The sequence below is a fragment of the Pleurodeles waltl genome, chromosome 6 (genome assembly GCF_031143425.1).
Source record: "Pleurodeles waltl isolate 20211129_DDA chromosome 6, aPleWal1.hap1.20221129, whole genome shotgun sequence".
Classification (NCBI taxonomy): domain Eukaryota; kingdom Metazoa; phylum Chordata; class Amphibia; order Caudata; family Salamandridae; genus Pleurodeles; species Pleurodeles waltl.
This window is the reverse complement of record NC_090445.1, coordinates 180,372,399-180,398,748: the sequence shown is the minus strand read 5'-3', so window position 1 is coordinate 180,398,748 and position 26,350 is coordinate 180,372,399. Positions and strand designations below refer to the sequence as shown.

Sequence of the window (26,350 nt, the reverse complement as noted above, 5' to 3'; positions counted from 1 at the left end):
TGTTGCCAGTAGTGAGCGCTCAATACTTTAGAGCTGGGATTCCTTTGCAGAAGACTTCAATTTGAGAAATTAAATTTTCTTTTCCAGACTGACAATTTTAAGTGTCTCTGCCTCTAACTTTATTGTGTGCATCTCCTCAAATCCATGAGCTCTCTGTAGTTGTGCCATTTATGAGTTGGCAAGTCCTACGTGAACTATTGCAGGGACAACAGGCTAACAAAAGCACAACCTTTACCAATCCAGAAAAAGATATATGTCCACAAGTGTTTTCCAGGCACCTGCCGCTAATTGCAATCTCCCACGGTCTCTGTGACACAGTCTGTCAACATACACAATCCTCCAGTTCTGTTTTTATTTCTTGCCATATAAAGGGAACTTCAATGCTACTAATTCTCAGTGAAGAAAACAAAAATGTAGAAGAAAATCATAAAGATCGAATTAATATCAAAGCAAAAGCTAATAAACATAGTAACATGTTAAGTGTGCTGTAAACGTTTGAAAACAGAATGACTTTTCCATCTCAAAAGTGAGGGGGTCAGAGGTTAATGAGCCATGATCCTGTTCACTAGGGCTAATTAAAACAGAACTGTGAGGTCACCTGCCAATGCACGTCATTACAGGCCATGGGGTGATTGCCTTGCTTAGAGGTGCAGTATTAAATTTCCAGTTTCGTCAAGTTCTGCTTTATTTCTGTTCTACTTTCCTTTTAAAAAAGATTGTTTTTCGTGGCTCAGTCAATCCTTTAAACAGTATGCGGGCTGTTTATTCAAATTGGCTTAATTTAAAAAGGAAAAATAGTTAATGCAGCATTTAGGTTTCGTTTTTTTTTTTTTTTTTTTTTTTATAGAAAAGTTACTGCTTGTTATTAAAGATAATGAGGGATCCCAATCATTAGTGAAAGCAATCAGTGTTTATGAAACATTGTAGGATAATCAAATGTGACAGTATGAGTTGAAACACAACCACTGCTTGAGTATACTAGTGTTATTTTGTTTGCTTGTAGAGGATAAGTGATGCTTAAAAAATAAATGCCCAGGACTGACAGTTGCTTTGTGGCCAATCTAAGAACAGATTCTCTAGTGCGGAGATCGTGAGGCCAGAAAATCTGAGTAAAACAAGGAAAATGTCTGTTCTCTGCAAATAGTAAGTTAACATGTAGTGTAGTGGGTGAGCAATGAAATGTAGTATTACTTTCATTAATTCAAACAGATCTCCACTAGATTAGTAGACTTTAAAATCCAAGATATTGGCAGACCAGGTGACCACAAATAATAAAATATGACATGAACAGATCCATTCACACTGAAGACGATAGATGTAAATTGTACTGGGCACTGAGCTTCAGAGTGTTTTTGCACTGCATAATGAGAAACGTCTTTATTCTTCACAAAGAGTTGTATGTGGCCTCACTTTTTAATCAATAAACACGACTTATGTCACTTTTTAAAATGGCCAAATCTTGAAGACTTTTACAAGACTGGTATTATTCCTGTTGCTATATGAAGATTTCTGGGTGTGAGTATCGAATATAATTAACAAGAGAAACACACGAATGAGTCATAAGAGAAAAGGGCAACATTGCCTTCTTTTGAAAGCACCTAGAAACAAGCATTTTTAATGCAACGGGTCTCGCATTTGTTCAAGTTAGAGCTATTAGCGTTGTAAAGCAAAAAAAAAAACGCAGCGCGATCACGCTATGCAAAATGCAGCGCGACTGCGCTGCGTGGAAAATAAACAGATAAAGCAGTCCGGACTCCAGGCTGAAAACATCAAGCCTCGTATGTTTTTGGTACTTTACCGGTGCTGTGTAGGTGGGCTAAACACCGGAAAAGGTATGACGTATGCATGCCTTTCACAAATTAAAGCAAGCGGATTTTAAAAGGCAAGCCCACAAACCAATGTAAGTGACTGACATGGCATGGGCGTGGTTTGAAGCCCAAAGAGAGACTACAGAATGGACGGAGCACTTTGATGATTGAAAAACAACGACCTCAAGAGGACAGCAAAAGAATAACTATTTTTAAACATACCCAGACTATGCTACATGAGCATTGTAATACATCCAACACTCCTATCCTGAAAGATAAACCTGAATACATGAATAAATGCAGTAACACTGAATGAGGTGATGCTGTCTAAAGTCAAATCATTTAGATTTGCTCAGAGCTAACTGAATCTAGACATTGAGAAAGGACAACATTTTCAAAGTAAAAAGATGCATTAAACACATGCAGGGAGTATTTGCCAATTTAATGATATTAAACACCTAAGTAAATTCTTAAAACAAGCATCGATTGATAATGCAAGAATTAAGTCATTGTATCATAACTGTGACATCACAAGATCTTAACTGTTCAAGATAATTACCTTACTTGTTCCACAGAAGCCGAAATACGTGGAAAAGAAATCTGACTGAGACCATTACTCTCAGATATAGTAAGTAAAGGTTTACGCAACTTCAAGAAAACATGACTAGAGTCATGACAAGAACCTTCACCTTCACATAACTCACAGAGGCTGTACACTGGGCACACACTGTTAAGGGAAATCAATAAATAGACTTAATCAATAATAAACAAAGTCAAACAAAAAACGTATATTTACTCATTTGTCTGTATAATGCACAAATATCAGAACTGTGGCGATTACAAGCAAAACAAGGTCTACCAAAAACATTGCTGGGCAGTCACTCAAGTTAAAAAAAACATGATTATCTAGCACACCCTGAATAATATCGCATGGACTTAAAATTCTGTGGGAGGGAAAGCAATTTGCATTTAAAATGTCACAAATTTATATTTTTTTCAGCAAGTGGGTTCATATAAACAAGCACGCATACACTCACATACATATGTATGCTAGTCTATTTAAGCTTTCACATTTGCAGTAACTGTACACAACTTCTAATAACGACAATTGTCTCATGCTATATGGGGGCCTCCACTGTATTCCTGCCATGCTGTGACTTTCGCTGTCTATCAGAACCGCATAAGGGCCTAATTAGTAGTGAATAAGTTTAAAATACTATTTCCTAGTAATAAAAGCAATATTTTTAAATTGGAGAATTGGATCAAAGTAAAGCACAACCCAGAACGAATGAGCTTCTTTCAATGAGGTCACTGTAAATTAAGTTTACAACTTTTGCAACAACATAAAGGCTCCCAAAACTGCGAGAGCAACATCTGACAGAATTAAATTCAAAGTCTTGTATGGTAACACACTTATAAATACAACATCTGAAGGGTAGCACAATGGCAAGTACCATAGAGTTCTACCCATGTCTACTACATATAACCGTGTGAACCGTGACCCACTGCAGCACTTGACACTGTATTGATCTACCAGAGCAGAGGTGTCCTCAGAAACAATCCTAAAATGAAAAGCACTATTTCTATGTAGCATCTACCCTATTCGTTACAGTAATAAACCACCCTTCGCACAATAGTACTGACACAAGGAAGAAGTCATTTATCCATCTTTTGTAGCTTGTAGTGCTGTACATACACATGCTCTGCATGGGCCTGCCATCTAGTGTTGGACGCATACAGTTGTAAACTGTTACACTTTCAAGGTGTTTTGAAGTCATATGGTCAAATGTGACTCACTCTTAGTTCACAAAGCAACAGAACAAAGACTCTCAGTTTGTTTTTTGCTCAATGGTGATTAGTGTAAGCGGAGTGGAGTGTTGAAGAGTAAATAGTAAAGTATAGTAACACAGTATGTACTATGCATTATGGAATATAATAAAGGTGAAAAAAATCTGTGATCATCATCTGTGTCCAGAGAAGAGGGTGGGCACGTGTGAATCTACAGCACTACACACTACAACAGAGATCAAAGGCTAAGTAACACTGTTCGTAGCTTGGGTGGCTGTAGACACACACTCTTTGCAACACTGTAAAGCAGCACCTCTTTACTAAGCAGTGGCAGGTACGTTGAAAACCATGCTCTTAGCACGGTTTGATCAACTAATACCTGTTGATGTGCCTGAAGGTCTAAGCAGGAGTGTTTAGTGAATGTGTGTGGTGTTGAACGTGAAGCAGTCTTACAGATGTCTGCTGAAGGAATGCTTCCTAGGAAAGACATAGTGACTCCCTTTTTGTATGTGGAGTGTATCCTATGCAGTGTGCGCTTGGCCTTAGCACAGCAAGTTTGAATGCATTTAACAACCCATCTAGCAATGCCTGCCTTGAAAATTAGATTACCCAGGTGGGACTTTGTCACCAGTCGGTTTGTCTTACAGATGGATTTGTTCTGTCATTGTGGGACAAAAGTGCCCTCTGTGATGGAAAGAGAATTACTAACCATAGATGTCAAGAGTTGGACTATGGAGAAAAAGATTGCCCACTCAAAAGCCTGGTTGATGAGAGAAGGAGAAAACACTTTGGTAAGAATCTTGGCTTTGTCCTCAAGACTTCTCTACCTTCATGAATCTGAAAGAACGGTTCCTCTATAGTATAAGCCTTTAACTCACTGATTCTCTTCATAATGTAATGGTGATTAGGAATGCTGTATTCCATTGCAAGGACTGCATGGTAGAGGAGCATGGAGGTTCGAAGGGTGGACACAAAATGTGAGCGAACTACATGAAGGTTCCAGACGGGAACCACAGGCATCTTAGGAAGGAGGACTCATTAGGTCATCCAGGGAGGCCTTGATGACGGGAATCTTAAAAACAAACAGATGTTCCCTGTAGGCAATATATATAGGTGTAATGGATAGAAGCGTATGCTAATCCCTCATTTTGTAAATACAACATGTAACAAATAATGTCTTGCGCAGAGACTTTGAGAGGGTCTATGACCTTACCAACTCAACAGTGGACAAATTTTTTCAACTTAGCTATGTAATAGGCTCAGGACGTTTCAGATCAGTTGCCTGATGTCTGGGTATCTGAGGAGACCCAGAGTTCAAAGATTCGGCCTCAGTGACAGATTTTCATGAGCATGTACAGATATATTCAGAAGCATGGAGTACCAAGATATGTCTGGCCTATATTAGTCCTATAAAAATGAGGGTAATTTAAACTGCTTTAATTTTTCTCACCATTTACGGGATCAGCTGAAGTGGAGGAAAATTTCAAAGAAATGTCTCCGACCAGTTTGTCCACAGTGCATTGACCAAGGACTGTGGGTGTATCTGGAGAAGAAATGTTGGCATTTTGTGTTGTGGCGAAAAAGTCAATGGCAATGGAAGTGTCCTATTGGAGAAAGTACTTTTGGAGGACCTGGGGATTCATATTGCACTTGTGGTTTTGGGGAGGGATGCTGTATTAGGGGTCTGCAAAGTCACTTGCTGCTCCCTGCATATTCTGCACTAGGAGGTGGATGTGGTGCCAAACAGCCCAATCTCAGAAGGTAACACTTCTAGACTCTGCTCTCTTTCTGAAGGCTGTATGCCAGATAGGCCCGGCTCTTCCCTTTGGCATCGATCAAGTCCTTCAGCATGAACTGGTCAGACATCTTTGGCAATTCCTGCTGCTGCATTTTAAAGTTCGCTCTTCATGGCGCTGGATTGTTTTTTGCACTGGCCTGATCAAGGAGACCCGGCACTGCCCTTAGGGCAGACTAGGAAGTGGGTTTTCTCAATAACACCCCCCCCCCCACAGTCAGTCGCCGAACAAGGTGAGCCTTCTCTATCGCAGTATGGAAAAGATGTGTTGTCACTGGTGTTGAAGGTTTCGAAGGCTGGCATCAGAGACAGGTGCTCTCTTGCAGATGTTTTCTCATCACTGAGATGAAAGTCCTGATGTCTGTTCCGAAGGTCACAGTGAACAAACATCATTGTTCTGGGAGCTGGCACACATCGTCGATGGTGAGTGGGGGGGTGGTCTACAGCCTGCAGTGATTACTTTGTCCTGGTGCTTGGTGGGCTAAGGGTAGAGTCTCAACATACCTTATGCCTAAAAACAACTTTGAAGAAAACTACATACAAATGTTGGTTGCATCACTACATGGCAAGCACACTTGTTCCACTCTCCTGCATTTTATTATAGACACTCCTGTATTTCATTTATACCAACTGGACAGGGAATGACTCTTGTGCTTCTTGAGAAAGACATATGCTCAGGAGAAAACTGTTTCTGGTGAGTCAAGAGAGAATGTGCGAGTCTTTCCTTGGAGGGAGCCTTAAGCTGCTTTTAGGAATGTGTGCCTTCTGCTTGTACGAAACGCACCGCTATACTCCTCTTATTAAGGAGGAGCATCAAATTTGCCTTTTGGGCTCCTAATGCATCCCAAATACTGAAGCAGCAAAGCAAGTGGGACACTAAGGGCCTGATTTAGATTTCGCCAGACAGGTTACACCATCACAGACATAACGGATATTCCGCCCACAGAAATACAAATCCCATAGGAACTAATGGGATTTATATTTCGACGCATATGTCACCGTTGTGACGGAGTAACCTGTGCGCCAAAATCGAAATCAGGCCATAATACAGGTTTATCCCAGTCTCTAGATAGTGAGGACCTAATGTACATTCTGGTGTTTACATTTTTTGTATCAGCAACTATAGCAATCCCCAAAAAGATGTACTCCGATGTCTAGGTACAAATGAACTTAAGTATTTCTCCATATTATTTAGGGTACATTCAGAACAAAGGTAACAAAACTTGCATGTTTAATGGTTCTTACTATTCAATTACTTGGCACTGCTCGCTATACTTGAGCTACTGTTAGCCTTTCACACATATATAATGAAATTAGAGCCTGAAAGAAGATTGGTGCTCTGGTATGACACACAATTTCATAGTTGCACAAAGTAAGGAATGTTTTCTTGGGAGAGTGCCAGGGTTAAGTTTCAGTGCATGCAGTGTGGGATGTACTGAGACCTGCACCAGGCACACGTCCTGCTTCCCTGCAACAGTGTTGAATTAGGCAAGCAACAAACAAAAGAATGGAAGAAATGCTTAAATTATTTTGAGCCACTAGCAATCGCTTTGGGCTGTATTCTAGTACATCATTTTTTCACCCACCATGCCACACTAGACAAGACCAGTCATACACAAATCAGTCTTCCACATGCTTCAATGGGCATAGCTGAACTACTAGGCCAAGTCGCTTCCAGATGGGAACACACACAGCTCAACAATGGTCGGAAGTATTTCCAAGCAAACTGCTACTTCCTGGAAAGGTGCAATGGCACAGAGAGGACCAGACTATCCTCTGCCACCATTACTGATTATTAACTCTACGCACATGAAATTCAGGAGTGGGGGACTACACAAGTACACTTCAGCCCCTAACTACTGGCAGAAAAAGAATACAACACGTTGACATGTGTAGACCATTTCAGGACTATGTGTGTCAATGCAGCTGACATGGGCCATGTGGGTGAAGGGGAATGGGGAAACTGCTGATATAAACAAGCTTCTGTCACTTAATATACATGCCTCACAGCAAAGAATGCATAGCCAAGTGGCCTGCGCTGGCCTGTTGCTTTGATAAGCATGGAGTGTGGCTCAGAATCAACAGTGTTGATAGCGAGGCTCTCCAACAGCGTGAAGGTTCCAGCTAAGAATCAGGATGTACAGGCTCAATAACTACACTATAATTTATGAGGGTCACATTGTTCCTCAGAAATACTTTTGGAGTCCATGAATCTGTCCACAGTTCATATTGATTTTAACTATTCCATCACTTTTTTTTTTTTTAAATTATGAATTTTGGTCAACGCTGACAGAAGTCAGAGACAGACTGATGATGCTGACTGTACATCTTAATAGAGTTACTGGCTTTGCAAAAGATAGGCTAGTCCTGCATGCGTGTATGTAGGGTTAGGAGCTGGCAGGTTTTTATCCAGAAATGTTACAGATTAGTTTCTGAGAAGATTAAATTGAACATTCAACATGTTAAGCTATAAGACAGCCATAAGGCTAGACGTACGGAAACCAGGTTTTTTTTGTCACCTACTGGTGGGACACATACCTGCACTGATAGCGTACTCCAGTTATTCTTGTGTGACAATTGCTGCAGGGCAACATCCATTCATGGGCTCCACTTTGTGTAGGCTGGTTTTCGGGAACTTGAATTGATACCGCCATAGAACTGTTGGAGATATTCCAGTGTGGACTGTGGATGATCAACTTCTCACTGAGCTTCTCTGTCGTTTCCTTCACCACTTCCTTCTTAAACTAAATACAACACAAGCAGAATAAGTTAAAGGACACAAAGTAATACACAGATGTGACAAAGGCAAACATCATACAAAATGTTTTCAATTTCCTGACTTGCCTAAATGTAAAGTTTATATATATTCTCACATTTCAAAGACATGTTTAAACACCACATGTGTAACAAACCACAGTCACTTGCACGGAATCTCTTTAACTGAAGTAAACCATACAATACAAGAAATAAACAGCAAGTAATAAATAATCACATTATTCTTTTTAAGTATCCTTCATGGGTGTCCATATTAGATTTCATTCTAAGTTACAGTAGTCTCTCTGTGGGTGAATTCACATTGGCAGATAAAATCCCTTTAGAAATTTAGAGTATATTATATTGGCGCAAATGTCCTTGGAAAGTCTAGTCATCCCTGACCCATACATTTTGTATAGTTACCCTACGTTTTTCATTAATGGTATTGACAATCATGAGAGTTCACTGAAGATGCTTTATGTTTTACCTCTCCTATGTGATATTTGAGTGAGTCACTATTCCTCATGGCCAAGTTGCTGCTGCAAATGTGCCAGCCCTATTCGCATCCCAAAGGGTTATCAAGAACTTGTATGGGAGATTTCATGATTCTGGGTAGAGGTGCAAGGTTTGTTTTGAGTCCAGGCAGGGAGCAGTTGCCTTTTTTTTTATTCCTTTAGGTTAACAATGAGACTGGGAACTACAAATCCTAACAAACTGTGCAATCTCCAGAGGCCCAGCTAGGTAGACCTCCATTTAAGACTAGCCACGAACTGCCACACCTACTCTTTATTCTTAAGTGGAGTCAGTGGCTGCAGTGCAGTTATTTGTATCAGGTGGGAAGAATTTTGGTAAGCTTCAGTCTGGAAAGGCAGAGTTTCAGCAGCTGATCTGTCATGTTGGAGACCTCGGAGAAAAGGCTGAAATAGGTTAAAGAGCATCCAGAGAAACCCTGATCCTGGTACGATGTTGCTACCCCAGGCCGCACTCTTTTAGTTCATCACTTTCTGTTCTGTTGTAGTTTAGACCAATACCCAATGAACTGAGGAGTATTAGTTCTGTCCTGGGAAAGCCTGGCGTAAGGTACAGTGAAGCAAAGCACAAATGCACAATAATGATTGGCACACTGTGAGAAGGAAGAATATGCATACTGATGGTCACATTTGTAGCTCTAAAGTATCAGCTTTTGCGTTTTTGGGATGAGAAATGCACAAGCAACTGCTAGTGTGTGGTAGTGTGCACACCCTGAGGAATTTAGCCCTAAAGACATGCAAAAGTATACATTCCCTTTTCCAACAGGATAGTGGCTACTGTCCTATAAACCTAGGCTATGCAGCCATTGGCCATAACTGCAGAAAAATCATAGTTCAGGAGCACAGAACATTTTGCCCCTCATTACAACCGCCAGGGTTGAAATGGCGATCGTACTGCCAACAGGCTGGCAGTACAATTTGCCATATTTTGACCACGGCGGTGGTCACACCGCCGGGACCGGCGGTTTTCCGCCATCGTTGTCCCAGCGGTAATAATCCACCAGGATTATGACTCCCCTTCCCGCCAGCCTGTCCATGGCAGTAGAGACCACCATGGAAAGCCTGGCGGGAAGGGGAGTCGTGGGGCCCCTGCACTTAGCATGGGCAGTGCAGGGGCCCCCAGGCACAGTCCGTCGCAATTTTCACTGCCTGGCAGACAGTGAAGAGCGCGACGGGTGCTGCTGCACCCGCCGAACCGCCACATTGCCGCCGGCTCCATTAGGAGCCGGCTGCAATCTAACAGCCCAGCTGGGATGTCCAACTGCGGCCGGCCGCTGAGGGCCTTTATCTTGTGTTCTGTGGTGAGGCTGCCTACTGATCCTTCCAGGGTAAAATGTATGCTGATGGCTCATAACTATGGGTTCCTTGTGGTTGAAAGAGAGATCAAGAGAGAGAGAGAGATTTTTCCAACCATTTCGATGTAGTATGTGCTACAGAAAACGATTGCTGATTTTGGGAAGACTAGTTTTTTACAGTTTGGAAACTAAAGCCCTGGAGATCATTTAAACAATAAACTATTGCACACATCGCCATACCCAAAATGTTTTGTACCTGGTGGGATGGGGGAGGTCATCATCCAATTCCTTTGTTCAAAGTAGGAGTTCTGAATTGTTGCTGGCTCCCAATGCAATGGAAAGAGATGTGAAGCTCTGCCTGACCTTTAATCAATAAGCCGAGCTAGACCAGTCCAAAATGCTCTGACATGTGACTTTATACCAAAGACTGGAAATTCTGGACGACAAGTACAAAATGCACTTCTACGTGCTCTGAAGGGAATTACAATTTTTAAGGGAGTTGTCTGACTGGACTTGGCTTTCTGCCTTGGTCTCCAGAGGAAGATAAACGAACAAGTTACTTACCTTCTGTAACGCTTTTTCTGGTGGATACACTGACTACCTGTGGATTCCTCACCTTATGAATAAGATCCTTGCGCCAGCATCCAACGGAAAGTCTTCTTCCTAGCTGTCTACGTCGACGAGGACGTCATAATGGCACAGCTCCACGTGACTCCGTCTGACGTCAGCGTGCCAATAAGAGGTCCCCGTCGGCGTACTAACGTCAGTTTCACCTCACTTTTTTTGTGCTTTTAAAGCAAATAGGAGTAAACCCACCATGAAAATTGATAAATAATATAGAAAGATATACACACACAAAAACCTTGATCATTTAAATAATCCATTCTTATTGAAAGCTGGGATACATAAATATACAAAATAAATAGAGAAATATCACTATATACATATAAATATACATATATATGCGCTTTCATATATATAAATATAAACCTAAATACTGCAAGATAAGAGTGTAACCAGGCAGGCAACGGGGAGGCGGTAGGGACCGTGAGGAATCCACAGGTAGTCAGTGTATCCACCAGAAAAAGTGTTACCGAAAGTAAGTAACTTGTTCTTCTGATGGATACAACTACCTGTGGATTCCTCACCTTATGAATAGAGTCCCAAGCAGTACCGCACTCGGTGGTGGGTGCCCACCTGATTACACTAAGAAATCTTGCAATACCGAGCGAGCAAAGTGACCGTCCCTCCTCATCTCGGAGTCTAAACAGTAATGTTTCACGAAAGTATGGAGGGACGCCCAAGTTGCTTTACATATGTCTATCAATGGAACTCCCCTCGCCAAAGCCGAGGATGCGGATTTAGCCCTAGTAGAGTGGGCGCTGATACCTTCAGGAGGGACCTTTTTTGCCAAAGAGTAACAGATCTTTATACACAAGATGACCCACCTGGAGAGTGTCCTTTTCTGTACAGCTCTGCCTTTTTGTTGACCAGCATACCCAACAAACAGTTGCTCATCCAAACGAAAGTCTTTAGTTCTTTAAAGATAAAAACTCAGGGCCCTCTTAGGATCCAACCTATGGAGTCTCTCTTCTTCTTTAGACGGGTGGGGAGGAGGGTAAAAAGCAGGAAGAGTGATATTCTGCCCTAAATGAAAAGGGGTGACAACTTTCGGCAGAAAAGCAGCCCTGGTTTTTAGAACCACTTTATCAGGGAAAAACACAGTGAAAGGAGGCTTAACGGAGAGCGTCTGAAGCTCACCAAACCTTCTAGCAGAAGTAATCGCGATCAAGAAAACAGTCTTGAAGGCTAAATATCTCAATGGACATGAATGCATGGGCTCGAAAGGCGAACCCATTAAAAATGTTAAAACAAGATTTAAGTCCCACTGAGGCATGTGAAAAGGAGTAGGAGGAAAGCTATTCACCAAACCCTTAAGGAACCTATGTACAATGGGAGACTTGAATAAAGATGGCTGATCCGGAAGGTAAAGAAACGCTGACAGAGCTGCCAAATAACCCTTAACTGTAGCTATAGCACAGCCTTTCTTCGCCAAACTGAGAACAAACAAAAGTACATCTGAAAGATGGGCCTTTAAAGGATCTTTTTGGTTCTCTCCACACCACAACACAAATTTTGCCCACCTTCCGGCATAAACAGACTTAGTGGAGTGTCGCCTGGACGATAGTATAACATCCACTATATCCGGTGGGAGAGAAAAAGAACTCAGGTTCCCCGTTCAATCTCCAGGCATGAAGGTGCAGGCTCTGGAGGTGGGGGTGTAGAACCTGCCCCTGCGATTGAGAGAGGAGATCTGCCATGAGCGGGAGATGGAGCGGAGGGCACTGAGAGAGTTGAAGTAGGTCTGTATACCATACCCTTCTCGGCCAGTCCGGTGCTACCAATATGACTTGGGCCCGTTCTTGACGAATCTTCCTCAAAACCAGAGGAATCAAGGGCATGGGGGGAAACGTGTAAAGCAACTGGCCGTTCCAGGACATCTGAAACGCGTCCCCCAACGCCCCTTGCATCGGATACTGGAGGCTGCCGAATAACGGGCAATGCGCGTTCTCCCGAGTGGCAAAAAAATCCACCTGAGGAGTACCCCACATCTCGAAGATGTGGAGGACTACATCCCGATGGAGACGCCACTCGTGATCTAATGAGAAGTGACGACTGAGAACGTCCGCACGTACATTCAACACTCCGGCCAAATGATTTGCCATCAAGCAAATCCGATGGTCCTGAGCCCAGGACCAGAGTCGCAGGGCTTCTCGGCAAAGAAGATACGACCCCACTCCTCCTTGCTTGTTTATATACCACATCGCAGTAGTGTTGTCCGTCAGGATCTGAACTGACTGACTGCGAAGGGAAGGGAGAAAGGCCTTGAGTGCCAAACGTACAGCCAACAATTCCAACAGATTGATATGCAACATTCCACTGGAGACCAACGACCCTTGATCTCCAGGTCCCCCAGATGAGCTCCCCACCCTAGAGTGGAAGCATCCGATATCACTGTGGCCACCGGAGGTGGAAGTGAAAACGGTTTCCCTTGGGAAAGGTTGCCGTCCACTGACCACCAATGAAGATCCGCTACAGCGTCCCTGGAGATCTTTATTGAATCCCTGAGATCCCCTTTGTGCTGGAACCACTGTCTGCGGAGACACCACTGAAGAGCCCTCATATGCCAGCGAGCATGAGTGACCAACAGAATGCAAGAAGCAAACAGACCTAGCAGGCGTAAGACTTTGAGGACTGGAACTGCCGCTCCTCTTTGAAACAAAGGAATCAGTGCCTGAATGTCCTGCACCCGCTGAGGCGGGGGGTAGGCCCGAAACCTTGTTGTGTCCAATACTGCCCCTATGAACAGGAGGCGTTAAGAGGGCTCCAGGTGAGACTTGGGTACGTTCACCGAAAATCCCAGATCGAACAACAACTGCGTTGTCATTCGCAGATGAGACAACACAATCTCTGGAGACTTGGCTTTGATCAACCAATCGTCCAGGTAGGGAAAAACCGCTACCTCCCTCTTTCTGAGATGTGCTGCAACAACTGCCATCACCTTTGTGAAGACCCGGGGTGCTGAAGTAAGACCAAACGGGAGGACCGCAAACTGGTAATGCTGCGATCCGACCACAAAACGGAGATACTTCCTGTGCGACTTGACTATGGGAACATGAAAGTACGCGTCCTGCAAGTCGACAGACACCATCCAGTCTCCTTCGTTCAACGCCAACAGCACCTGCGCTAGGGTCAGCATTTTGAATTTTTCCTGCTTGAGGAACAAATTCAAAATCCTCAAGTCTAGGATCGGCCTTAGACGACCGTCCACTTTGGGAATCAGGAAATACCTTGAATAACACCCTGACCCCTTTCCTGCAACGGTACCAACTCTATAGCGCCCTTTGCCAACATGACTACAACCTCCTGTTGCAACAACAGAAGATGGTCTTCTGAACAAAAGGAGGGACGGGGAGGGAAGGGAGGAGGAAACTCCTGAAAGGGGAGAGTATAGCCCTTTTCCACAATTCCTAGCACCCACGAGTCTGTTGTAATTGACCCCCATTGCTGCAGAAAAAGACTCAGTCTTCCTCCTACAGGAGTAGTGTGACTGATAAAGTGGGGAAAACTAGGGCTGCTGTCCACTCGAGAAGGATGAAGAAGAAGAGAGCTGCTGGGCTGGACCTCTAGCCCTGCCCCTACCTCGCCCTCTGAAGGCACGATAGGGCGGGTTGGTAGGTTGTTGGGCATAAGACTGAGACCTACGAAAGGCAGAACCTCTAGCAAACCCTCGAAACCTACGAAAAGGCCTGTACAATGTAGCAGAAGGGGTCTGCAAACCCAGGGACTTAGCTGTAGCCCGACAGTCCTTAAACCGTTCAAGGGCAGAATCTGCCTTGTCCCCAAACAGCTTTTTCCCATCAACTGGAAGGTCCATTAAAGTGGATTGTACATCCGACGAGAAACCCGAAGACCTTAGCCAGGCATGCCTTCTCGTAGCCACCGATGTTCCCATGGCCCTGGCTATAGAATCCGTAGTATCCAGGCCAGATTGAATAATCTGCTGTGCAGCCGCTTGCGCCTCCAAGAAAAGGGCCCCAAAAGATTTTCGCACTTCCTGTGGCAGATCTTTTGCCATCTCCTTCGCAGAGTCCATTAGGGCATGAATGTATCTGCCTAGCACACAAGTGGAATTGGTAGCTTTCAGGGCCATGCTGCAAGAAGAGAAGATTTTCTTCGAGGATTGCTACATCCTCTTGGATTCTCTGTCTGTTGGAACACCAGGGAATGTACCGGGGGCAGATTTTGCAGAACATGATGCCTGAACCAGCAAACTCTCCGGAGTCGGGTGACGAGATAGAAATGATGGATCTCCTGGGGCACTCCTATGCCTTCTCGCCACTGCCCTGTTCACCGCAGGAGATGTCACCGGCTTTTTCCACAGGTCCATAATAGGCTCAGTCAACACCTCATTAAAAGGCAACAAGGGGTCAGCACTGGAGGAAGAAGGATGAAGAACCTCTGTGAGCAGGTTAGTCTTGACTTCTGCCAAGGACAAAGGCAAATCCAGATAGTCAGCCGCCTTCCTCACCACAGCATGGAAAGAGGAGGCCTCCTCAGTAAACTCCCCCGGAGAAGCAATGTCCCACTCCGGGGAAGTATCCAAACCACTTGCAGTGGCAAGTCCTTGGAAATCATCAGAAGGCTCTATCTCACCTTCCTCAAGCCTTCTGTATTCCTCTTCCTCCAGAAGCCTCAACGCCTTCCTTCAAGATCTTAAATGCGTTTCCAGAGCCGGCGTCGACAAGGACTCCATCGACGCCCATGATCTCAGACCTTGAATTGGTTCCGGAAGGCTCCCGGATTCAACCGGCGCCGGCCCGAAGTCGGCAGATGATCTCCTCGACACCGAATGTGCAGAAGGAGATGGAGCCGGTCTGGATGAGGCCACCAATGACGCCGGATGGCGCAGAGAAGGAGTCGGACGAGAAGCCGACGGATCCACGGTCCCAGGCGAAGGACTCCTGCCAGGGGAAACCCCCGGCGCCAGACCACCAGGCTCTGAAGGGCAGAAGGGCATGAATGGAGCAGCCCTGTACAACGCCGGCGAGCCAGGAAGAAAAACCGTTGAAGTCGAATGCACGGAAAAAGGAAAAACTGACGTTAGTACGCTGACGGGGACCTCTTATTGGCACGCTGACGTCAGACGTCCTCGTCGACGTAGACAGCTAGGAAGAAGACTTTCCGTCGGATGCTGGCGCAAGAATCGAATTCATAAGGTGAGGAATCCACAGGTAGTTGTATCCATCAGAAAGTGGCTTTCTTGTGTAGTCTGTTTCCTGGACACAGAGGAGGCCTATACACTACTACAGCTAAAGAAAACCTACAGGAACGGAACCTCTGCTTGCTAGACTGAGAGAAGTCTTGAAACCTGCCTTGACAAGAATCTGGACTTTACCATCAAGGTAGGAGTTGAGCAGATTCCAGGAAAATAACTAGAGAATGTGTTAAAAAAAAAAAAAACTTTCAATGGACTAAGTTGCACAAAGGCCAGGAGACCCTGGCAGTGTAGCCAGGATACCGAAGACCCTAAGGCTGGAGAACTGTAGCATTATCAGACTTTGAACAACTGGCAAGTCTGTAGCTGAGCCATCAATTTCCATATCTAGGCTACCAAATCCCACAAGAAGCAGGGCTGAGTGCAGTATCAGAGACGTTTATCGGAAGGTCATATCTGAACCATATTTCAACCTCACTCTGTATGGGAGATGGTGACTAAAGTTTGTGATTGAGACCCTAAGCAGAAAAGCCAATGACCTCAGTAATTAGCCCCTGATCAATTAGTGTCCCTACCTTGACTGTGACATGCAGATTTTAAAACACAGGGCGCTCCCTCCAGTTTAGCTATCCAAAGGACACCAAGGGGGGGTGAGGGTGCACAAACACATTTGCCCAATTGAAAAAAATGGGAACTAGTTTGGTCCTTAACTGGTTCCTGGATTCTTGGATTATGCATAATTTTTCTTCACTCTATTCCATCGCAGCCCAATCAACAAACTACCTTTCTCAAGAAACATAGGGAAAAAATAAATAGAACCATCAACCAATCAGTAAACAGTTCTCCTCATATAGTGCATCAACACTGTTTACGCCCTCTCTTCCTTCGCTGCTCCAGCAGCCAATTGAGTGCCTTTCTTTACTTCTCCTCAGTAATTGCTATTGTTTGCCTTGCTAAAGCATTAGGGAATTAACGTGACATTAGTACTGTTTTCTCTTCACAATGGCTTGTCTTTATTATGGTAGTTGTACAGTGTTTTTGTTATATTGTTTGCCCTGTAGACAGGTTACCATGGGAGAACATCTCAGCGCTCCTCACGTAGCATACATTTCTTTGGGGCAGCCGGCTACTAGAGGGCCTTCGGGTCTTGCGGAGACACTCCTCCAGCTCCATGGAAGTTGCCTTAGCAGTCTGAGAAGAGTCTGCCAGCGCACTGCAGAGCCTTGGCCGAGTGCAAGCATGCTCCACCAGCCTGGAAGCCACTATGCCCTCTTGGAGGTCTGTATCGTGGGTTTTGACCCATTTTTGTGTATTTTGTTGGTTGGCAACCATTACGTCAGCTGGAGGGGCGGGTAGGTCAAATTACCCCTGGGGGCCCGTGCAGGCTCGTTCTGTTAGTACCCTAGAGGACACCATCCCACCAAGGGTCATCAAATGTTTTTGCGTAGCCTGCAATATTCCTGGGAAGATTATTGAAGGCTATGCCAAACACCCAGTGTACATCTGTTCGTGGCATGTTCCGTTGCAGACTCACATGCTATGCATAGTTCTGCCATCTAGTGTTGGGCTCGGAGTGTTACAAGTTGTTTTTCTTTGAAGAAGTGTTTTCGAGTCACTAGATCAAGTGACTCCTCCTCTTCGGCTCCATTGCGCATGGGCATCGACTCCATGTTAGATTGTTTTCCCGCAGAGGGTAAGGTAGGAGTGATAGAGTATAAAGAGAGAGATGTCCATGCAAATGGAATAGAGATATATATACATATGTACAAATTAATGTTGTAACTTAAACGGCTACAGGCTCCCGGGGAGGGCGCATGTGAATCTGCAGCGGAACATGACACAAACAGATGTACACTGGGTAAGTGGCATTTTCCGTTCAATGGCATGTGTAGCTGCCGATACACATGCTATGCATAGACTACAAAACAGTTTTGCCTCCCATAAGCAGTGGTCAACCTGTAAGAGTTGAAGTTGTTTGAAATAGTGTTCTTAGTACAGCCTGTCCTACTGAGGCCGTTGTGTTGCTAACACATCTACACAGTAATGCTTGGTAAATGTATGGGTTGTTGACCAAGTGGCTGCTTTACAGATTTCTGTCATTGGTATATTTCCTAAAAATGCCATTGTTGCTCCTTTTTTCCTGGTGGAATGTGTTTTTGGTGTTACTAATAGCTGCTTTTTAGCTTTTAGGTAACATGTCTGGATGCATTTTACTATCCATCTAGCTAGTCCTTGTTTTGAGATAGGATTACCAGTATGTGGTTTCTGGAACGCCACAAATAACTGTTTGTTTTTCCTAAATGATTTAGTCCTATCAATGTAATACATCATAGCTCTTTTAATGTCCAATGTATGCAGCGCTCTTTCTGCTACACAGTCTGGCTGTGGGAAGAAGACTGGGAGTTCCACTGTTTGATTGATGTGAAACGGTGAGATCACCTTTGGTAGAAATTTTAAGTTTGTCCGAAGTACCACTTTATGTTTGTGTACTTGTATGAAGGGTTGTTCAGTAGTGAAAGCTTGGATTTCACTAACTCTCCTTAATGAAGTAATTGCAACTCAGAATGCAACTTTCCATGTTAAATATCGAATCTGACATGAATGCATAGGTTCAAATGGTGGATCCATGAGTCATGTGAGTACAATATTTAGATTACACGAAGGCACTGGGGGTGTTCTTGGTGGTGTGATGCATTTTAGTCCTTCCATGAAGGCTTTGATAACAGGGACTCTAAATAGAGAGGTGTGTTGTATATTTTGCAAATACGCTGAAATAGCAGTGAGATGTATTTTTATGGACAAGAAAGCTAAATTTGCTTTTTGCAGATGAAGCAAGTAACCTACAATGTCTTGTATTGATGCTGAAAGAGGGGCAATCTGTTTAGATTGACAGTAAAACACAAACCTTTTTCATTTGTTCGCATAACACTGCCTGGTAGGGTTTTTTCTAGCTTGTTTAATTATTTCCATACACTCTTTTGGAAGATGTAGATATCCAAACTCTAAGACTTCAGGAGCCAAATCGCTAGATTGAGTATTGCTAGATCTAGATGCCTGATCCGTTGTTTGTTTTGTGTGAACAGATCTGGTCTGTTGGGGAGTTTGATGTGTGATACTACTGACAGATATAACAGTGTCGTGTACCAGGGTTGACGTGCCCACATTGGTGCTATAAGTATAAGTTTGAGTTTGTTTTGACGCAGTTTGTTGACTAGAAACGGAATGAGAGGGAGAGGGGGAAAAGCGTAAGCAAATATCCCTGACCAGTTGATCCATAGAGCATTGCCCTTGGATAGAGGGTGTGGGAACCTGGATGCCAAGTTTCGGCATTTTGCGTTTTTGCTGGTGGCGAATAGGTCTATATCTGGCGTTCCCCAGTGATAAAAGTATGTCTGAAGCACCTGGGGATGAATTTCCCACTCGTGTGTTTGTTGATGATCTCGGCTGAGAACATCTGCCAATTAGTTGTGTATCTCTGGAATGTATTGTGCTAACAGGTGAATGTTGTTGTGTATTGCCCAATGCCAAATCTTTTGTGCTAGAAGGGACAGTTGCGATGAGTGGGTCCCTCCTTGTTTGTTTAGGTAATACATTGTAGTCATGTCTGTTTTGATCAGAATGTGTTTGTGAACGTGAAGCAGATGAAAGGCTCTGAGTGCTAGGAATACGGCTAGCAATTCTAGGTGAATTATGTGACGTTTTTGTGTTCGGTGTCCCACTATCCTTGAATGCTGTGAGTGTTGAGGTGTGCTCCCCATCCAATCATTGATGCATCTGTTGTAAGTGTGGTTTGAGGCACAGGGTCTTGAAATGGCCGCCCTTTGTTTAAATGTGTGGAATTCCACCACTGAAGTGATATGCGTGTTTGGCGGTCTATCAACACTAGATCTTGAAGTTGACCGTGTGCCTGCGACCATTGTTTTGCAAGGCACTGTTGTAAGGGCCGCATGTTTAATCTTGCATTTGGGACAATGGCGATGCATGGTGCCATCATGCCAACAGTTTCATAAAAAATGTGACTGTGTACTGTTGGTTTGACTGAATTTGTGCTAATACATTGTGAAATGTTTGTACCCTTTGTGGACTTGGGCTTGCAAGTGCTGTTTGCGTATTTAGTGTGGCTCCTAAATACTGTTGAATATGCGCAGGTTGCAAGTGGGATTTTTGGTAGTTTATAGAGAACCCTAGAGTGTGTAGGGTTTGTATTACATAATGTGTATGGTTTTGACACTGTGTATGACTGTTGGATTTTATTAGCCAATCGCCCAGATATGGAAAGACATGGATGTGTTGTCTTCTTAGGTAGGCTGCAACTACCGCAAGGCATTTTGTAAATACTCTGGGAGCGGTTGTTTTCTCGAAGGGTAACACTTTGAACTGGTAATGTTTTCCCCGCATTACAAACCTGGGTATGTGAAAATACGCATCCTTGAGGTCTAATGTTGCCATGAAATCTTGTTGTAGCAGTGGGACTACATCCTGTAGTGTTACCATGTGAAAGTGTTCTGATAGGATGTAAAGATTGAGAGTTCTGAGATCTAGTATTGGTCTCAAGGTTCCATCTTTTTTGGGAATAAGGAAGTACAGGAAGTAAACCCCTGTTCCTATCTGATCTTGTGGTACAAGTTCCATGGCTTGTTTGAGTAATAGTGACTGTACTTGTTCTTGCAACATGGAGATGTGTTGGGAGGAGAGTTTGTGTGGTTTTGGAGGTTTATCTGGGGTAATTGGTCCTAATTCTATGCAGTAACCATTACGGATAATAGACAATACCAGTTGTCTGTTGTAATGGGTAACCAATTTTTGTGGAACGTTTGCAGTCTACCTCCCACAGATGAAGTGTGATGAGGGAAGAGGTGGAGAGAGTCACTGTTTTGGCTTTGAGGCTTGTTTTGCTGGCTGATATTTTCCCCTACCTCTGGGGAATTGGCCTTTATAAGTTCCTCTAAACCCACTTCGTTGGTATTGAGGCTGGTAAGATGATTTGGATTGTGAGGTGGATGCCTCAGTTGTGTGTGCTCTAAAACCACCCCTATATTGAGTTTTACAAAATGAGCCTCTGTATTTCATAGTATACAGAGCACCCACGGCTTTAGCGGTGTCTGGGTCTTTCTTCATCTTTTCAATGGCCCTATCAACTTCAGGGCCAAAAATCTGTTTCTCACTGAATGGCATATTAAGGACAGCCTGCTGGATTTCAGGCTTAAACCCTGACGACCGAATCCATGCGTGTCTCCGAATAGTAACAGCAGTATTGATTGTCCTAGCTGATGTGTCTGCTGAGTCTAGGGCTGATCTAATCTGGTTGTTAGTAATAGCCTGCCCTTCCTCGACTATTTGCTGTGCCCTCTTTTGTTGGTCTTTGGGGAGATGCTGGATCGTATCTTTCATCTCGTCCCAGTGGGCCCTATCATACCTAGCCAGTAGTGCTTGGGAGTTGGCTATTCTCCATTGATTGGGTGCTTGCGATGCTACTCTTTGCTAGCAGCATCAAATTTTCTGCTCTCCTTGTCTGGTGGCGGTGCGTCACCAGATGACTGAGAGTTGGCCCTTTTCCTTGTTGCACTCACAACTACAGAATCAGGAGGCAGTTGTTGAGTAATGAATGCCGGGTCAAAGGGAGGTGGTTTATATTTTTTCTCCACTCTGGGAGTGATGATCCTGGCCTTGATTGGCTCTTGAAATATTTGATGTGCGTGCTTTAACATGCCTGGAAGCATGGGAAGGGACTGGTAAGTAGTGTGAGTGAAGGATAATGTATTAAAGAGAAACTCATCCTCAAAAGGCTCAGTGTGCATGGCAACATTGTGGTATGATGCCGCCCTAGCCAGAACTCGAGTGTATCCAGTGCTATCTTCTGGTGGTGATGGTTTGGAAGGATAGCAGTCTGGGCTGTTATCCGGAATGGGATCTGGATCATAGAGGTCCCATGGATTGAAATTGTCCTTTTGTGAATCTACAGAATGTACAGGAGACTGTGCAGGTGTAGGAGTAGTAGGTGGAGAGACAAGCAGGTGAGGAGAATGAGGAGGAGACTGATGAGGTGAAAATTGTGGAGGTGGAGATTTTTGCTTAGGCTTTTGCACTTTAGCTGGTGGTTGATCAGTGTCCAATTGTCCTTGAAAGGCTAGATTCCTCTTATTCTTCAGAGGAGGTGCAGTTATAATCTGGCCAGTGTCTTTATGAATATGAATTCTGGCCTGCCTTTCATCAATGTCCTCCATTTGTGTGAGTTCCTTCGAAAATCTATTGCTTTCTTTAAGTTGTTTCGAAAGTCCATGCTCCTCTGTGTAGCTGGGTCTTTTCGGCTCCAAAGCGGGTTTTCTCTGGATTGAAAGGCCGGGAGTGGATGTTGGCCTCGGCTCCCAAAAGCAATTTTTGAGGCTTAGACTCGATGGGTCGGTGTTTTCCTGTTTCGGAGCCAGTGCTTCGGCTCGAGTCCGAAGGCTTCGGTGGTGTGGCCTTTCTCGGTGCCGAAGTTGTTGCTTGGTCACCGGAGGTCGTCTTGCGGTTTTAGCCATGGCCTGCTGGCAGTGGCCTTATGTTTGGGCTTGGATTAGACAGGGGCAGGTGTACTCATGTGCTGTCCTGCCGTGAGCGGTCTGCCCTCCTCGGACTCCTGCTCTGAATCGGACCCTCGGACAGAGACTGCAGTGTGCATAATCTTCTCTTCCTCCATGACGAGACGTTCGGTGCTTCTCGACGCCATTTCCAACCTTTGCGCTCTTCTGTCTCGTAGAGTCTTCTTCGAGTGGAAGGATCTGCAGGCCTCACAAGTATCCTCTCAATGGTCTGGACGTAGACAGAGATTACAGAAGAGATGTTGGTCTGTATATGGGAACTTGGCGTGGCACCGAGGACAGAAGCGAAATGGGGTCCGGTCCATGAGGCTTCCACACTGTCGGCCCGACCAGGCCCGAGGTGGGCGCAGGTGCCTCGATGGGCGAGTAAAGAAGTTGGATTCAACGGTACAGAAATGTCGAATAGAGATGATACACGATTGAAACAATAACGACGAAGTAGAGAGTTTTTAGAACTTTTCCGACTCGAACTACTGGAGCAAAAAGAAACACTTCCGAACCCGATGGCGGAAAGAAAACAATCTAACATGGAGTCGATGCCCATGCGCAATGGAGCTGAAGAGGAGGAGTCACTCGATCCCGTGACTCGAAAACACTTCTTCGAAGAAAAACAACTTGTAACACTCCGAGCCCAACACTAGATGGCAGGACTATATATGGAAAATGTCACTTACCCATTGTACATCTGTTTGTGGCATGAGACGCTGCAGATTCACATGCTGTGCATTATCCTGCCATCTAGTGTTGGGCTCGGAGTGTTACAAGTTGTTTATCTTCATTCAGTAGGGCACTGGCAGCATATTTCGGCACTGCACGGATAGGCCCAGACTGTGTACTCTTAAGTGTTTTTATCAGGTGTTTGTCTCATCTGTTTTGAGTCAATAACTCCCCACATAGCTAGGTTTCCTAGGACCAATACTTAGCCTATCATGCAGGCACCTAAATCCGAATACTTTGAGGGGGAATCAACCTCCTTTTTGCTTCTGGACAAGGAATTGTGCGAGGCAGTAGAGCCTTCATTCAACACACAGTGTCCCTGGCACTCGAGCCCTTGGAGTAAACGACTGACAGGCTGACCCAGGCCCACCAACAAGGCCATGACATAGCATCTGGGTGCCTGGCTTCCCTGCATCAGGCCAGCAAGCGCCCCATTGAGCATCGATAACAAACATTTAAGTGCCTAAAAAGAGGCTTCCTTCAGTCCTAGTCACAGTGGTCTGAGCAGGCCCTTTTTCAGCTGGCCCCATCGCCTCAGCTGGTAGGGGACAATGACTCACAAGGTGAGTCAGACGACAACCCTAGTCCCTCAAGGCCTTGTAGTCCTTCATCAGATGTGGTTACTCCCCTCTGCTCCCTCCCTGCATCTCAACCAGACTGTTTGGTGGCAGACATGTTGGACCTACGTGATCTGGTCCATTCCCAGTACTTGATGTGGTCCCCTTGGCCTAAGGTAGCAAATTAAGTGGGTAGACGCCTTAGTAAACCCCTGGAAAAGGAGGCTGGGGTCCGTTCCCAGGCAGAGTGTTCCTGCCTGTCCCTGGAAAGCAACGTGGCCTTTACAGCAGAAATTGATGAGAGAATGGCCACTTTCCTAGCAAAATGAATTGAAGAACTGAAGAAGGGCACTGACCGCTCTTGGCGGTCATGCCATGATAAATTGTTGGATGTGGTTGGACCCCTTACCAAGGATACTCAACTTGGCCAAGGAGGTGAACCAGTCAGGGGCCCTTATATCCCCGGAGATGCTCTCAGGCTGAGCCCAAAGGGCAGCTAATTTACTTGGCAATGCTAACTGTGCTATTCAAAAGAGGAGGCACTCCCTCCTCATTAAGGTGGTCCCAAAGCTGGGGATCTGGCCGCATAAGAGGTGGGTCCAAATGAGCAAGAGAGTTGTTTGGGGATCCCTTTTTTTAAAGAACTTGGCAATTCGCTCTTTAAGACACAAACTTCAATTAAGAATATTTTTTCTTGTAAGGTTTTCATGAGGCTAGGCGTTGTAGAGGGCGCTCGTCCAGCCGCTTCACCACCAATGCATCCGTCGTTTCCATCCTGCTTGTGGGAGCAGAGGAGTTGGTCGAGGCTGCAATCAAGGATCTGCCCAAGGTAAGGACTCTCCTTTCTTCCCAACTAAAAATAGAAGGGTGACTGGCATTGCATAAGGACAACAAGCAGGCAGTGACTTCCGACTCCTGGGTTCTCCAGGGTGTTCATGGTTTTCACTTGGAATTCTTGGGCATCCCTTTGCAACAGGTCAGGCTACGTTAACTGGTATTTCCCAGGGCCAGCCACCCTTGATCGACCAGGAGATCTAAGAGTTGTAGAGGAAACTGGTGATGGTTTTTTCAGTCTAGCACCCCAATGTGTTTGTGAGCAATATTTTCCTAGTGGAGAAGAGATGGGAGTCAACGGCTAGTAATTAACCTCAAGGAATATAACGATTAGCTTGTGCATCACCACTTCAAGATGGAGGGTATCCATCTCCTCTGTGACCTTCTGAGGCCAGGAGATTGGATGGGTTGGCTAGACCTCTAAGATGCTTATCTCACAAATGTGTTGTTTTTGCCGCATTGCAGGTTTCTGCAAATCTGCTGGGGTCCTCAGGTCTACGAATTTCTGATGCTACCCTTTGGTCTGTTGCACACCCCCTGGTGTTTCAACAAGGTTCTCAGGCCAGTGGTAGAGTTCTTCCACGGCAGAGGCGTTCGTTTAATCGTCTATCTTGACGATCTCTTGCTGATGGATCAGTGCCCTCTGGCTTGGTCAGTCCACCTCCAAACAACAGTCCACTTGGTGGGAAAATTGATGTTGGTAAGCAACAAACCGTTGTCCCTGCTTCCACTCCCAGCTCAGAGAACAATTGTTCTGAGAATGGTGATCAATTCAAAGAAGTCTACCCTGAGCCTGCCCTCAAAGATGAGGAAAATCCGCCACGCACTATACAAGATGTTGGATCGTTCACAAGTCTCTCACGCAGCTGTCCAGGCTGATGGGCCTGTTGGTATTGTCCATCCAGGCCATCCTTCTGGGACCTCTCACTACAGGGATCTGCGGCAGTTGAAAGTGCAGCAGTTGTATGAAGGTTTGCCTTATTCAGTAGTGATCATCTAACAGACGAAGATAAGGACGAGATGGGATGGTGGTTGACTCGTATAGAGGCCTGGTATGGGAGGACTATCTTCAGTTCCAGTCTGGACATAGATATCGAGTCAGACTCAAGTCAGTCAGGTTGGGGGCCAGCTGTGTAGGTGTATCCACAAGAGGAAAATGGTCCTCAGAAGAGCAATCTCTACACAAACTGCATGGAACTCCTGATATGCTCCTTCACGGTTCAGTGCTGAAGGAAGGACAAGGTTAGTTGCTCTGTCCTGTTGAAAATGCCCAACATCTTGGGGGTGAGTTACATCAATCATCTGGGAGGGTCCACGTTCCAAACATCTGGAGGATCTAGCGAAGGGTATTTGGCAGTACTGCCTAGATTGAGACATTTTGGTGACAGAGTAGTACCTCCCAGGGTGAGCCAACGAGGTAGCGCTTAACACTCCAGAAATCTTTAAGATCTCAGTGCATGGCAACTTCATCCAGAAGTGTTTCAGGTGATCCAGATGCTCTGGGGACCATAGATATATTTGCTCTGTTCTCCATAGACAGATTTGCTTCTTGCTTGGATTCTCACCTCGCCCGTTTCTTCAGTTGGAGGCTGGACCCACAAGCAGCGCAAAGGATGCGTTCCCGCAGGATTAGAGCCTGGAAGAGGGATACGATTTTCCTTTGTTTGCTTTGCTGACAAGGGTGGCCTCCCTCGTGAGCAGGCAGAAGGTCTCAAGTATGGCTTCCAGTAATGATGGAACTTCCTTGTGATTCTCCAGTCAGTCTTCCCCAGAGGCAGGATATTGTTTTGCTTTTCACTAATGACCAAGCTGACAAAAGTCTCTGGAATGCACTTCTTAGTTCAAAGAAGACATTTATTAACCACGAGGTTCCTAAAAAGAGATTAGCATGTTGAAAGCACACGCTTAAAAA

General features: G+C 44.9%; 1 protein-coding gene across 2 annotated transcripts in view; it reads right to left on the bottom strand.

Annotated features, from left to right (window-relative positions):
* Positions 1 to 26,350, bottom strand: part of NBR1 (NBR1 autophagy cargo receptor) — a 751,844-nt gene that overhangs the window by 601,505 nt on the left and 123,989 nt on the right. For both annotated transcript variants that reach the window (XM_069237768.1, XM_069237769.1), the window contains exons 8-9: positions 7,930 to 8,135; positions 2,368 to 2,535 (exon numbers count right to left, since the gene is read on the bottom strand). In XM_069237768.1, coding sequence (XP_069093869.1) covers positions 2,368 to 2,535; positions 7,930 to 8,135 — 374 coding nt within the window. The remainder of the gene's footprint in view (positions 1 to 2,367; positions 2,536 to 7,929; positions 8,136 to 26,350) is intronic.